Source organism: Oncorhynchus masou, unplaced genomic scaffold (genome assembly GCF_036934945.1).
Source record: "Oncorhynchus masou masou isolate Uvic2021 unplaced genomic scaffold, UVic_Omas_1.1 unplaced_scaffold_931, whole genome shotgun sequence".
NCBI lineage: Eukaryota > Metazoa > Chordata > Actinopteri > Salmoniformes > Salmonidae > Oncorhynchus > Oncorhynchus masou.
Genome location: NW_027015794.1, coordinates 243,802 through 258,805, shown reverse-complemented (window position 1 = coordinate 258,805; position 15,004 = coordinate 243,802). Strand labels below are relative to the sequence as shown.

Sequence of the window (15,004 nt, the reverse complement as noted above, 5' to 3'; positions counted from 1 at the left end):
GTTTCTGTCTAAAGAGAAGACTAACAATGGAAATACATGAACCTATAGTTCAGGGAGAAGCAATAAAAACAATACTACAGAGATACAAAATAGGTTAGAGAAAAAAACAACAAAAGAACTTGAGGAACTTATTCCAGAACGATCTAATGTAATCTATTACAAAAATAAAGCAAATGAATATGGAGAAAAATGCACCAAATTCTTCCTGAATCTCCAACACAGCAGCCCCAACAAAAAATAATTAGCAGAAACTTATTAAAGGCAAAGTCATCTATGATTCTCCGAATTATATTTTAAAAGAGGAAGCTAAATATTTTAAGTAGATTTGTTCCTTTCCGTCTCATGCTCTGAATGATGACTACTGTAAGAAATTCTTTCCCACCCCAAAAATTGAAATGGAAAATTAACAAATGCACAGAAAGACCATTGCGAGGGCCAAATTACAGAGGAATCATTTTTGAGGCTAGTAAATCCTTTCAGTCTGGAAAAACCCCAGAGCTTGATGGCATACAGGTAGAGGTATATCAAGCCGTCTTTGATTTACTCAAAGCTCCAATATTAGCTTGTTTTAATTAGTCCACATAGAAATGGTAGTCTGCCAGGTACTCAGCAGGAAGGTCTGATTTCACTATTATTAAAACATTTACATTTAAGTCATTTAGCAGACGCTCTTATCCAGAGCGACTTACAAATTGGTGAATTCACCTTCTGACATCCAGTGGAACAGCCACTTTACAATAGTGCATCTAAATCATTTAAGGGGGTGAAAAGGATTACTTATCCTATCCTAGGTATTCCTTGAAGAGGTGGGGTTTCAGGTGTCTCCGGAAGGTGGTGATTGACTCCGCTGTCCTGGCGTCGTGAGGGAGTTTGTTCCACCATTGGGGGGCCAGAGCAGCGAACAGTTTTGACTGGGCTGAGCGGGAACTGTACTTCCTCAGTGGTAGGGAGGTGAGCAGGCCAGAGGTGGATGAACGCAGTGCCCAGATGGAAAATACAAAGACACAGTCTATCTATAAAAGAAAAACTGGAGGCATCTTACACTGTGATGCAAAAATACTAGTAAAATGCATAGCACTCAGAATTTAATACCTAGGATAAGATAAGTAATCCTTCTCACCACCCCCCCCCCCTCTTAATGATTTAGATGCACTATTGTAAAGTGGCTGTTCCACTGGATGTCAGAAGGTGAATTCACCAATTTGTAAGTCGCTCTGGATAAGAGCGTCTGCTAAATGACTTAAATGTAAAATGTAATTTAAAAAAGGGTTTTACCAGGTATTGTTCATCCTGATCAGACAGGTTTTTAACATGGGAAGATACATTGGAGATAAACTACGACAACTACTAGAAATAATAGAACACCGTGAAACATCTAAGGAGTCAGGCCTGGTATTTATAGCGGATTTTGAAAAGGCCTTTGATAAAGCAAGACTGGATTTTATATATACGTGCCTGGACTTTTAACATTTTGTTGAGTCTAAAAATCCTACAATGTGATTTTCTGGAAACAAAATTCTCATTTTGTCTGTCATAATTGAAGTGTACATATGATGAAAATTACAGGTCTCTCTCAACTTTTAAGTGGGAGAACTTGCACAATTGGTGGCTGACTAAATACTTTTTGCCTAAATGCTAGCTATTAAAATCAGATCAAATAACAACTGTCGTGGCTTCCTTACATATTGACCACAGCCACTGCCCAAACCTGAAGCAGGGTTGTTTCGACGCGTACAGTCCACATTCAAAGTTCCCAAACGGCAAAACATCCAATGAGATCCAGGGACATGGTGCAACAAACAGGTTTATTCTTCTTATATCTAACAACTAAATGATTCTCCAATCAACTTAAAAGCATAGATTACTTGATGTGAAAAATACATAAAACGACCTGTTCATATGTCTGTATGGTGAAAAGACTAGACCGCACCCGCGTCTAGCTAGGACTCCCCTCACCCCGAAGTCCCAACGTCCTGCCTTTATCCTATCACTAACACACTGACCACAGTACAATGAATGGGCGAGAGGGGAGGGGGAGGAGCCAAACTAACAACAACAGTACAATGAATGGGCGAGAGGGGAGGGGGAGGAGCCACACTAACAACAACAGTACAATGAATGGGCGAGAGGGGAGGGGGAGGAGCCAAACTAACAACAACAGTACAATGAATGGGCGAGAGGGGAGGGGGAGGAGCCAAACTAACAACAACAGTACAATGAATGGGCGAGAGGGGAGGGGGAGGAGCCAAACTAACAACAACAGTACAATTAAGTAGCAATTAGCTGCTAACCATCATGAAAACGGAGCAGACAAATGCTAGCAGTGTTAAGTAGCAATTAGCTGCTCGCCATCATGAAAATGGAGCAGATAAATGCTAGCAGTGTTAAGTAGCAATTAGCTGCTAGCCATCATGCAAATGGAGCAGACAAATGCTAGCAGTGTTTTATCCACAGCTGGGCACAAATGTTTTTATTGTTAATCTTTTGTTTTTTATATCCTCTTATGTTTCTTGTGTAGTAAATATTTCAGTTTTTGTTTTCATTGTTTTCTCCTGTGAAGCCCATTGTGTTCCACTCCATGTCTGAAATGTGCTGAATAAATATAGCTTGGTTAGATTTGATGTGAATTGAGGTCATGTGATTGGGAAAATATAGTTCCACAATGGGAACGGTTCTCTAACTGCGTGTGATTCTTTCCACACTGGGACCAATTGTGTGATTTTTCCCCTGTGTGTGTAATTGCGTGTTTTCTTCCCCTGTGTGTTTCCTTTTATGTGATTTTAGATCATGTGATCGTGAATATCTCTTTCCGCACAAGGTGCAATGGTAAAGCTTCTTCCCTGCATGTGTCTTCTCATGCTCCCTCATGTTATCTAATGACCTAAAGAATTTTCCACAATGGGAACAGGGGTAAGGCTTCTCTCCAGAGTGTATTTTCTTATGTTTGTTCAGGTTCCCTAAATGCAAAAAACACTTTCCACACTGGGAACAACTGTGTGGTTTTTCCCCTGTGTGTGTCCGCTCATGTGCTCTCAGGTCATGTGATCGTAAGAAACTATTTCCACACTGAGAGCAATGGTACGATTTCTCCCCGGTGTGCGTCATCTCATGCTTTCTTAAGTCTGATGATGTTGAAAATCTCTTTCCACAATTGGAGCAGTGGTAAGGCTTTTCTCCTGTGTGTTTCTTCTCGTGATCTTTCAGGTTCCCTAACTTGGTAAAATCCTTACCACACAGGGAGCAATGGTAAGGTTTCTCCCCTGTGTGTGTCCTCTCATGCGTTTTCAGGTTACCCGACAACCTAAAATTCTTTCCACAATGGGAACAGGGGTAAGGCTTCTCTCCAGAGTGTATTCTCTTATGTTTGTTCAGGTTCCCTAAATGGGAAAAAGCTTTCCACACTGTGAGCAATTGTGAGGTTTTTCGCCTGTGTGTGTCCTCTCATGTGATTTTAGGTCATGTGATCGTGAGAATCTATTTCCACACTGGGAGCATTGGAAGGGCTTTTCTCCAGTGTGTTTCCTTTCATGCTCTTTCAGCTTCCATAACCACTTAAAACTCATATTACACTGGGAGCAGTGGTGTTGCATCGCTGGATTGGGCGTCTCAGGGTCTGGTTCCCCTGAAGGACTCTTTCTGCTGTCAGATGGAGAGTCTGGTCTCTCTCCTGCCAAAGACAAAAGGAGTATTTAGTTAAACAGAGTATTTAGTTAAACAGACAGACCTGACTGAAACCTCCATTATAAAACTGTTTTCCTATGAGGTTTAATCCAGACTAGATCCCTCATTATGAAACACAAAATGTGGATCCTGGATGCTGATTGGTTGATAGCTGTTACTTATTCACGTTAATCCCAGTTAATGGCTGTTAACAGTTCCATTTGAATTATTCCTACACATCCACTGTCCCACAGCCCTCCTGTGACGACCCTCCCACTCTGTCTGCCGTATTCTGTCTTTGTTCTTGTTTCCTTATTAGGATGCCGGTGGGCGGAGTTGGGGAGGGTCGTCAGCTACATGGGAAACACCTGGGCCAGGTGTGTCCCAGGATAAATAGACCTCTTCCACATTCATGGAAGAGACTCTCTCCATGCAGACACCATTGTAGATTGTGTTGTGGTTCTTGGTGGCCTTTTGTTTGTTTGCATTGGCACCTTTCAACACCCTGCATTATCACATTCATGCATGCAAAACACTCACTTACACTACTGATTACTGATTACACACACCATTGTATATTTTCCTTAGTTGCTTTGGTTAATAAATATATATTTTGTTACTCCTATCTCCACGTTGTCTCCCTTTGTTACGGGCTTTGAGCCGGTTCGTGACACCTCCCAGGAAATTCATAAACTAATCTCCACTGTCCCACAGCCCTCCCAGAAAATTCAGAAACTAATCTCCACTTAATGGCTAATTGTTGGTTTGCTACTAGAATGGTACATAATAGGTTAAGATGGGGCAAGAGTGGTACATAACATGTTAAGTTCTGTGGCCTCCAATTGCTCTTAAATACAAGTAAAACTAAATGCATGCTCTTCAACCGATCGCTACCCGCACCTACCCGCCTGTCCAACATCACTACTCTGGACGGCTCTGATTTAGAATGCGTGGACAACTACAAATACTTAGGGTCTGGTTAGACTGTAAACTCTCCTTCCAGACCCATATCAAACATCTCCAATCCAAAGTTAAATCTAGAATTGGCTTCCTATTTCGCAACAAAGCATCCTTCACTCATGCTGCCAAACATACCCTTGTAAAACTGACCATCCTACCAATCCTCGACTTTGGCGATGTCCTTTACAAAATAGCCTCCAATACCCTACTCAACAAATTGGATGCAGTCTATCACAGTGCAATCCGTTTTGTCACCAAAGCCCCATATACTACCCACCATTGCGACCTGTACGCTCCGTTGGCTGGCCCTCGCTTCATACTGCCGCCAAACCCACTGGCTCCATGTCATCTACAAGACCCTGCTAGGTAAAGTCCCCCCTTATCTCAGCTCGCTGGTCACCATAGCATCTCCCACCTGTAGCACACGCTCCAGCAGGTTTATCTCTCTAGTCACCCCCAAAACCAATTCTTTCTTTGGCCGCCTCTCCTTCCAGTTCTCTGCTGCCAATGACTGGAACGAACTACAAAAAGCACTGAAACTGGCAACAAATATCTCCCTCACTAGCTTTAAGCACCAACTGTCAGTGCAGCTCACAGATTACTGCACCTGTACATAGCCCACCTATATTTTAGCCCAAACAATACCTCTTTCCCTACTGCATTTAATTAATTTATTTATTTTGCTCCTTTGCACCCCATTATTTTTATTTCTACTTTGCACATTCTTCCATTGCAAATCTACCATTCCAGTGTTTTACTTGCTATATTGTATTTACTTTGCCACCATGGCCTTTTTTTGCCTTTACCTCCCTTACCTCACCTCATTTGCTCACATCATATATAGACTTGTTTATACTGTATTATTGAATGTATGTTTTTTTTGCTCCATGTGTAACTCTGTGTCGTTGTATGTGTCGAACTGCTTTGCTTTATCTTGGCCAGGTCGCAATTGTAAATGAGAACTTGTTCTCAACTTGCCTTCCTGGTTAAATAAAGGTGAAATAAATAAAAAGATGGGGCTAGAATGGGACATAACATGTTAAGATTGGGCTAGAATGGTACATAGGGGGTTTCCAAACAAAATCAACTGGAACCTGTTTTATACCATCATTATCAGTTAGAACCTGTTTTACCATCATTATCAGTTAGAACCTGTTTTAACATCATTATCAGTTAGAACCTGTTTTATACCATCATTATCAGTTAGAACCTGTTGTATACCATCATTATCAGTTAGAACCTGTTTTATAACCATCATTATCAGTTAGAACCTGTTTTACCATCATTATCAGTTAGAACCTGTTTTACCATCATTATCAGTTAGAACCTGTTTTATACCATCATTATCAGTTAGAACCTGTTTTACCATCATTATCAGTTAGAACCCGTTTTACCATCATTATCAGTTAGAACCTGTTTTATACCATCATAATCGGTTAGAACCTGTTTTATACCATCATAATCAGTTAGAACCTGTTTTACCATCATTATCAGTTAGAACCTGTTTTATACCATCATTATCAGTTAGAACCTGTTTTACCATCATTATCAGTTAGAACCTGTTTTATACCATCATAATCAGTTAGAACCTGTTTTACCAGCATTATCAGTTAGAACCTGTTTTATACCATCATAATCAGTTAGAACCTGTTTTACCATCATTATCAGTTAGAACCTGTTTTACCATCATTATCTGTTAGAACCTGTAGTATACCATCATTATCAGTTAGAACCTGTTTTATCATCATTATCAGTTAGAACCTGTTTTACCATCATTATCAGTTAGAACCTGTTATACCATCATTATCAGTTAGAACTTGTTTTATACCAATCATTATCAGTTAGAACCTGTTATACCATCATTATCAGTTAGAACCTGTTTTATACCATCATTATCAGTTAGAACCTGTTATACCATCATTATCAGTTGGAACTTGTTGTATACCATCATAATCAGTTAGAACCTGTTGTATACAATCATTATCAGTTAGAACCTGTTTTACCATCATTATCAGTTAGAACCTGTTGTATACAATCATTATCAGTTAGAACCTGTTTTACCATCATTATCAGTTAGAACCTGTTTTACCATCATTATCAGTTAGAACCTGTTATACCATCATTATCAGTTGGAACTTGTTGTATACCATCATTATCAGTTAGAACCTGTTATACCATCATTATCAGTTGGAACCTGTTGTATACCATCATAATCAGTTAGAACCTGTTGTATACAATCATTATCAGTTAGAACCTGTTTTACCATCATTATCAGTTAGAACCTGTTTTATACCATCATTATCAGTTAGAACCTGTTGTATACCATCATTATCAGTTAGAACCTGTTTTACCATCATTATCAGTTAGAACCTGTTATACCATCATTATCAGTTAGAACCTGTTGTATACCATCATTATCAGTTAGAACCTGTTTTACCATCATTATCAGTTAGAACCTGTTTTATACCATCATTATCAGTTAGAACCTGATTTACCATCATTATCAGTTAGAACCTGTTTTAGTTAGAACCTGGCCGGTCTGTGTTCACCATCATTATCAACTAGGACTGGTCTGTGTTTACCATCATTACCAACTGGGACCTGGTCTGTGTTTACCATCATTACCAACTGGGAACTGGTCTGTTTACCATCATTATCAACTGGGACCGGTCTGTGTTTACCATCATTACCAACTGGGACCTGGTCTGTGTTTACCATCATTACCAACTGGGACCTGGTCTGTGTTTACCATCATTACCAACTGGGACCGGTCTGTGTTTACCATCATTACAACTGGGACCGGTCTATGTAGGAAGGACTGGTAGCTGAACCCATAACCATAAAGGACTGGTTTATTATACAGCTGAACCCATAACCATAAAGGACTGGTTTATTATACAGCTGAACCCATAACCATAAAGGACTGGTTTATTATACAGCTGAACCCATAACCATAAAGGACTGGTTTATTATACAGCTGAACCCATAACCATAAAGGACTGGTTTATTATACAGCTGAACCCATAACCATAAAGGACTGGTTTATTATACAGCTGAACCCATAACCATTAAGGACTGGTTTATTATACAGCTGAACCCATAACCATAAAGGACTGGTTTATCCTATACAGCTGAACCCATAACCATAAAGGACTGGTTTATCCTATACAGCTGAACCCATAACCATAAAGGACTGGTTTATTATACAGCTGAACCCATAACCATTAAGGACTGGTTTATTATACAGCTGAACCCATAACCATTAAGGACTGGTTTATCCTATACAGCTGAACCCATAACCATTAAGGACTGGTTTATCCCATAAAGGAGGACCACTGTCAAAGACAAAATGTCAAAGTAGTGTCGTTCCGTGACATCAATAAATGTGAAGACTGTTATTTTATCAAATCAATTCTGTGTAATTATTATTACGTGATTAAACTAATCATTTAAACTTGAATTAACTAGGAAGTCGGGGGCACCACGGGAAAATGTTTAAAGAGACTATTTCCCAAATCGACTCCCCAGATGTTTTCATATCTTATCAAAACAATCGCTTAACGTACTGTCTCGCATCGGTTCTCATTACTGAACATTGCAAACCTCGGATATCTGCACAAACCCTCGCATAAATAATGAATCAGCGATATACAAATTGGTTTAATTATTTATTTACTAACTAACTAATCCAAGTCACAGAATAACATGAAAACACAGTCACGAGAATTTTCAATCCCAATGATGATAACTCAACTATTTTATAGCTTTGACCAAATCCCCAAGGTTTGTAAGTCCCTGGTTTAAAAATAATTCGGCAAAGTCTCTGCAAAAGGTTCATTCTTTATTCGGAGAGAGCGCTCTGAAGTCAAAAATGAGAACACAGTCATTTTATAACACACACACACACACACACTACTACACTCATAGAAATGGCTAATATCTTACATGAACTACGGCTCAATCGAAAATAAATTACATTTACATATTTATGCCTAGATGTCTTTCTCTGTGGTCGCCGGTTACTCTTGCTGGAGAGTCAATCGACAAAGACTTTGGCTGTGTTTATAATGGATACGTTAGGCGTACCCATGGTTGTCGCATAGAATACTGTAGATGTTTTGGCGGTTGTCTGTATTCTTGTCCTAGGCTTCGTACTTTTCTGGCTGCAGACAGGTAGTTTGAATGCCTAGGACTTCTTACTTCTGTAGTGAATCGAGAGTCTCAGAGTTTAACATCTTGGTGACTGGGGGGCAGTATTGAGTAGCTTGGATGAATAAGGTGCCCAGAGTACTCTGCCTGCTACTCAGCCAGAAAAGCTATAATATGCATATAATTAGTATATTTGGATAGAAAACACTCTGAAGTTTTTACAACTGTTTGAATGATGTCTGTGAGTATAACATAACTCATATGGCAGGCAAAAACCTGAGAACAAATCCAACCAGGAAGTGGGAAATCTGAGGTTGGTCATTTTTCAACTCATTCCCTATTGAAGATACAGTTGGATATTGATCATGTTGCATTTCCTAAGGCTTCCACTATATGTCAACAGTCTTTAGAAACTTGTTTGAGGCTTCTACTGTAAAGGAGGGGCTCATAAGGGCTCTTTGAGTCAGTGGTCTGGCAGAGTGCCACAAGCTCGTGACGCTCGTTCACATGAGAGGTAGCTCGCGTTCCATTGCATTTCTACAGACAAAGGAATTCTCTGGTTGGAACATTATTGAAGATTTATGTTAAAAACATCCTAAAGATTGATTCTATACATCGTTTGACATGTTTCTATGGACTGTAACGGAACTTTTTGACATTTCGTCTGCTCCTAGTGAACGCGCTTCTTGACTTTGGATTTGTTTCCAAAACGCGCTAACAAAAGTAGCTATTTGGACATAAATGATGGACATTATCGAACAAATCAAACATTTATTGTGGAACTGGGATTCCTGGGAGTGCATTCTGATGAAGATCATCAAAGGTAAGTGAATATTTATAATGTTATTTCTGACTTCTGTTGACTGCACAATATGGCAGATATCTATTTGGCTTGTTGGGTCTCTGAGCGCTGTAGTCACATTATTGCATGGTTTGCTTTCTACTTAAATTTGTTTTAAATCTGACACAGAGGTTGCATTAAGGAGAAGTTCCATGTATAATAGTTGTATCTTTCATCAATGTTTATTATGAGCATTTCTGTGAATTGATATATACTGAACATAACACGCCAATATAAAATAAGATTTTTGGATATAAATATGCACTTTATCGAACAAAACATACATGTATTGTGTAACATGAAGTCCTATGAGTGTCATCTGATGAAGATCATGAAAGGTTAGTGATTAATTTGATCTATATTTCTGTTTTTTTGTGACTTCTCTCTTTGGCTGGAAAATGGCTGTGTTTTTCTGTGACTTGGTGGTGACATAACAATCGTTTGTGGAGCTTTCGCCGTAAAGCATTTTTGAAATCAAGACACTGTTGCCGGATTAACGAGAATTGTATCTTTAAAATGGTGTAAAATACTTGTATGCTAGAGGAATTGGCTTTCATTGGCTGTTGGCAGGGTGTGACGCTACCGTCCCGAATATCCCAGAGAGGTGAACCATTTCCAGCCGTGTAGCCAATGCTCCACGCTGTATAGTCTTGTCCTTTGGTAGAGTTGTAGTGCCAACCATTTCAACTTGTTGCTGCCGCTTCATATTTTCGGTCTTAGAAATTCACCATTTGCAACCTTAGCTTACGCTTGCGTGGTCTGATGTAAATTTCCATCAGGAGTGGGTTTTATATACTTCTGAGAACAGGGTGGTCCATGTGCCGCCCAAATGTCTATGCTCACGTGGCCGTGGCCCCTGATTTGGTTAACTTGACATGAAAACCCATATTTTCTCATATAGAAGGTTGACATCACAATACATCTTTTCACAAATAGTGTCAAGTTTAATTACATACGTTTCACAATATGTAGATGGAACCCCCATAATTCAGAAGTGGAACACAACCACAGACACAGTAATGACTGTTTCCTGTCCTTCATGAGATCGCCAAAAATAAAACACACTTATCAGGACTGTCCCTTAAGTGTCCACGGACCATTCCCACATTCTCAAAAATATAAATATTGTTTAATTATTCAAACTTTTGATTGTCCAAGGGTCTCTCCGTGTTCCACGGTTTACATTCCAATCTCGAACACGACAGGCCATAGGGGCACCGTATTTGATGACCGATTTGAAAACAGACGACTTCCCGCTCTCCCCCCTCTACGAGAGAGACCCACTGTAACCTGATCCTTCACATCATCACAGGAGAGTCATGACATTCCCCCTCTATGAGACAGACCCACTGTAACCTGATCCTTCAGATCATCACGGGTAGCGTGTGGAAAACGGCCCAAAATGCCTTAGACTCTAGCCACACACCGACACACCCACCAACTGGAGCAAACCAAAATGTACCTCATAGTCTGTTCAAGAACATACAAGAAAATGTTGGTAATAGTGTTATTCAGTACAAACTCTTCCACAAAGTTCAATCAAATTGAACACACCCCTGTTCAATACCCTGAAACCCCTTCAATTTACAGACAAGCTCTCCCCTGATTGGTCGCCACACACCTCCATCAATGAAGGTCTACAGTAGGTTCAACAGCACTCTGTAAGGTAGCACCATGGTGTAGCCGGAGGACAGCTGGCTTCCGTCCTCCTCTTGGTACACTGGCTCCAACATATCAGAGCTCTTGCAACATTAACTGACATGTTGTTGACCCAATCAAAGGATGAGAGAATGAATTTAGTACTGAAAGCATAAGCTACAGGTAGCTAACACTGCAGTGCATACAATATGGTGAGTAGTTTACTCAAAGAGAGAAAGACACAATAGTTGAAAAATGTTTAACAAATAATTTATTCAAAAATTAAGGAGAAGCGAAAACTAGCTATATTTCATAGTATGTTTTTTACTTTCACTTAATAGCGAATGCAGCTAGCTAGTTTAGCCTACTAGTTTAGCCTACTCAGACACCCGGCTCAAACAGAGAGGGATGCTAAGTTAGCTAGCTGGCTATCCAACAGAGAGGGATGCTAAGTTAGCTAGCTGGCTATCCAACAGAGAGGGATGCTAAGTTAACTAGCTGGCTATCCAACAGAGAGGGATGCTAAGTTAGCTAGCTGGCTATCCAACACTGGAACTCTTCCAAGTCAAGGTAAGCTTTTGGTTTTACTCATTTATTGCCCTATAAAGCTACTGCATGATTGTAGCAGGTTTACTAACGTGTTAGTCTTATTAGCTTTGTTGACTACAACGTTACTTTAGCTATTATGGTGACAATGATATAGGCTGTGTGTAGCGGTTATGATGTGGTTTGGCTTGGAAAGGTTTTTTTCTCCTGATCACATAGAGCTGATGTGCACTGAAGTCCACAAATGAAGGGAAAAGGTGAGAAGTGGAGAGCGCGTAGATGGGAGTAAGAATTATACCATGAGAAAAGGGGTCGTGTTGCTTGTATGTGGCTGCTATGAAAGTGAACTGTGTGTGCGGTTGATCAGAGGTGTGTTTATCCCAATGATTCTGTTGAAAAACGTTACGAAACGGGGATAAACATAACTGTATTACAAAATTAAAATTTCAATACTCAGAAGAGCTCATTTCTGTAAGTACATAGATGTACATAAATCAATCTCCACTAGTGGCTAACACAGTAAAAAAAATATCTATTTAATTTTATTTCAGATAAAAATGTTGCATTGATCAAATGTGTTTAACAATCAGCACCTGTGTTCTCTCTAACAGGGTGGAATAATACTGACGGGAACATTCATGAGGAAGTGAGTGTTCTTCATGTTTACAACATCATCACATCTTTAGCTTGGAGACTAGAACACAAGTTAACTAAATGAAACCAAAACAACTACGTCATCAGAAAATCACTACAGTTTCATACATCTTTAGCTTGGAGACTAGAACACAAGTTAACTAAATGAAACCAAAACAACTACGTTCTCAGAATATCACCACAGTTTCATACATCTTTAGCTTGGAGACTAGAACACAAATTAACTAATTGAAACCAAAACAACTACGTTCTCAGAATATCACCACAGTTTCATACATCTTTAGCTTGGAGACTAGAACACAAGTTAACTAAATGAAACCAAAACAACTACGTTTCTTGAGGTTTTAAGGTTAGAATCAAGAAATACACACAATGTGCAACTAATAATTTACATTTTAAAATATCTAAATCATGTCATTAACATCTAAGGGTCCAATCTATCAAAGTGTAGAATAAAAAAACAATAACAAAAACATTTTTAAAATTGTAATCTGATTTTAGACATAATCATGTATCTAGAGGAAAAAACTAAAACAGGCTTGTTGATTAAGATTTCATATAAACAATATGATTTAATGTGGCATAAAACAACAGTCAAACATCAGTCAGAACACAGCCTGTCTATTCTATCATGTGATTTCAGGTCCTCTGGGAAAATGTCTTTCCACAATTAGGTTCCCTAATTAAAACTCTTTCCAAACTGTGAGCTTTTCCTCCCCTGTGTGTGTATGTTCCTTTTCAGGCTCCCTAACTAGGTAAAACTCTTTCCACACTGGGAACAACTGGGTGATTTCTCCCATGTGTCCTCTCATGATCTTATAGTTTCCCTAAATTGGTCAAATCTTTTCCACTGCGACCATGGTAAGATGTGTGTGTCCTCTCATGCTCCTTAAGGTTATTTAACAACCTGAAATTCATTAGGCAATGGGAACATGAGTAAGGCTTCACTCCAGAGTGTATTCTCTTCTTATGTTTGTTCAGGCTCCCTAAATGGGTAAAATCCTTTCCGCATAGGGAGCAATGGTAAGGTTTCTCCCCTGTGTGTGTCCTCTCGTGTGCTTTTTGGTCCTGTGATCTAGAAAATCTCTTTCCACAATGGGCACAGGAGTAAGGCTTTTCTCCTGTGTGTATTCTATTATGTTTGTTCAGGCTCCCTAACTGTGTAAAACACTTTTCACAATGAGAGCAGTGATGAAGCTTCTCCCCTGTGTGTGTCCTCTCATGTGAATTTAGTTCCTGTGATCGTGAAAATCTCTTTTCACACTGGGAGCATTGGTAAGTCTTTTCTTCAGTGTGTTTCCTTTCGTGCTCTTTTCGGTAAGCTAATTGGGTAAAACTCTTTTCACACAGGGAGCAATGGTAAGGTTTCTCTCCTGTGTGTGTCCTCTCATGCTCCTTCAGCTTATCTAACAACCTAAATTTCTTTCCGCAATGGGAACAATGGTAAGGCTTTTCTCCTGTGTGTATTCGATTATGTTTGTTCAGGCTCCATAACTGGGTAAAACACTTTCCACACTGGGAGCAGAGAAAAGGCTTTTCTCCTGTGTGTGTCCTCTGATGTATTTTTAGGTTCTGTGATCGTGGAAACCTCTTTCCACACTGGGAGCAGTGGAAAGGCTTGTCTCCTGTGTGTGCCCTCTCATGCTCTTTCAGGTTCCATGACAACTTGAAACTCTTATTACACTGGGAGCAGTTGAGTCGTCTCACTGGTTTGGGAGTCTCTGGGTCTGGTTCCTCTGAAGGACTCTTACTGCTGTCAGAGTGACAGACTGGTCTCTCTCCTGCCAAAGACAGAGTATTTGGTTAAATAGAGAGACCTGGATGAAACCTCCACATGATAAAACGTCCTTCCTATGAGGTTTAATCTAGACGAGATCCTTCATTATAAAACCGTACACTTGGATCCTGCATGCAGATTGGTTAATAGCCACTAGTTATTCACAATACTACTCGGGAATGGCTGTTAACAGTTCCATTTTAATCATTCCTACACATCCACTGTCCAACGGCCCTGCCAGGTAATTCATAAACTAATCTCCACTGTCCCACAGCCCAGCCAGGCAATTCATAAACTAATCTCCACTGTCCCACAGCCCAGCCAGGCAATTCATAAACTAATCTCCACTGTCCCATAGCCCAGCCAGGCAATTTATAAACTAATCTCCACTGGAAAAAAGAAACTCAACATTATTACCCCATGTTTCTAGTCCAGCGTTTGGTTTGTATCAGAAGGGACTTGTTCTAAACCTTGTTATCTGACCTCTGACCTGATTTTGTATATGTACAGACAATATGTATAGAACGTATTCTGGTGATTTATTATTCAATAGAAATGTATGAAAATAGCATTTTGCAGTGATACGCCATCCTATCTGGTTTGGGCTTAGTGGGACTATCATTTATTTTTCAACGGGATAATGACCCAGCACACCTCCAGGCTGTTTAAGGGCTATTTTACCCAGAAAGAGAGTACTGGAGTGCTGCATCAGATGAACTGGCCTCCACAATCCCCCAACCTCAACCAAATTGAGATGGTTTGGGATGAGTTGGACTGCA

The 15,004-nt window shown here is 39.7% G+C and overlaps 1 protein-coding gene across 2 annotated transcripts in view; it reads right to left on the bottom strand.

The window, feature by feature from the left end:
- Window positions 1–3,316: 3,316 nt before the first annotated feature.
- LOC135538206 (zinc finger protein 883-like) overlaps window positions 3,317–15,004 on the bottom strand; it is a 43,674-nt gene continuing 31,986 nt past the window's right edge. The window contains exon 2 of one of the 2 annotated variants that reach the window (XM_064964171.1): window positions 3,317–3,667. In XM_064964171.1, the coding sequence (XP_064820243.1) occupies window positions 3,378–3,667 (290 nt within the window). In that variant the 3' untranslated portion in view covers window positions 3,317–3,377. Of the gene's footprint in view, window positions 3,668–11,502; window positions 14,230–15,004 lie in introns of those variants that run through there. The other variant, XM_064964170.1, reaches the window with a different exon arrangement.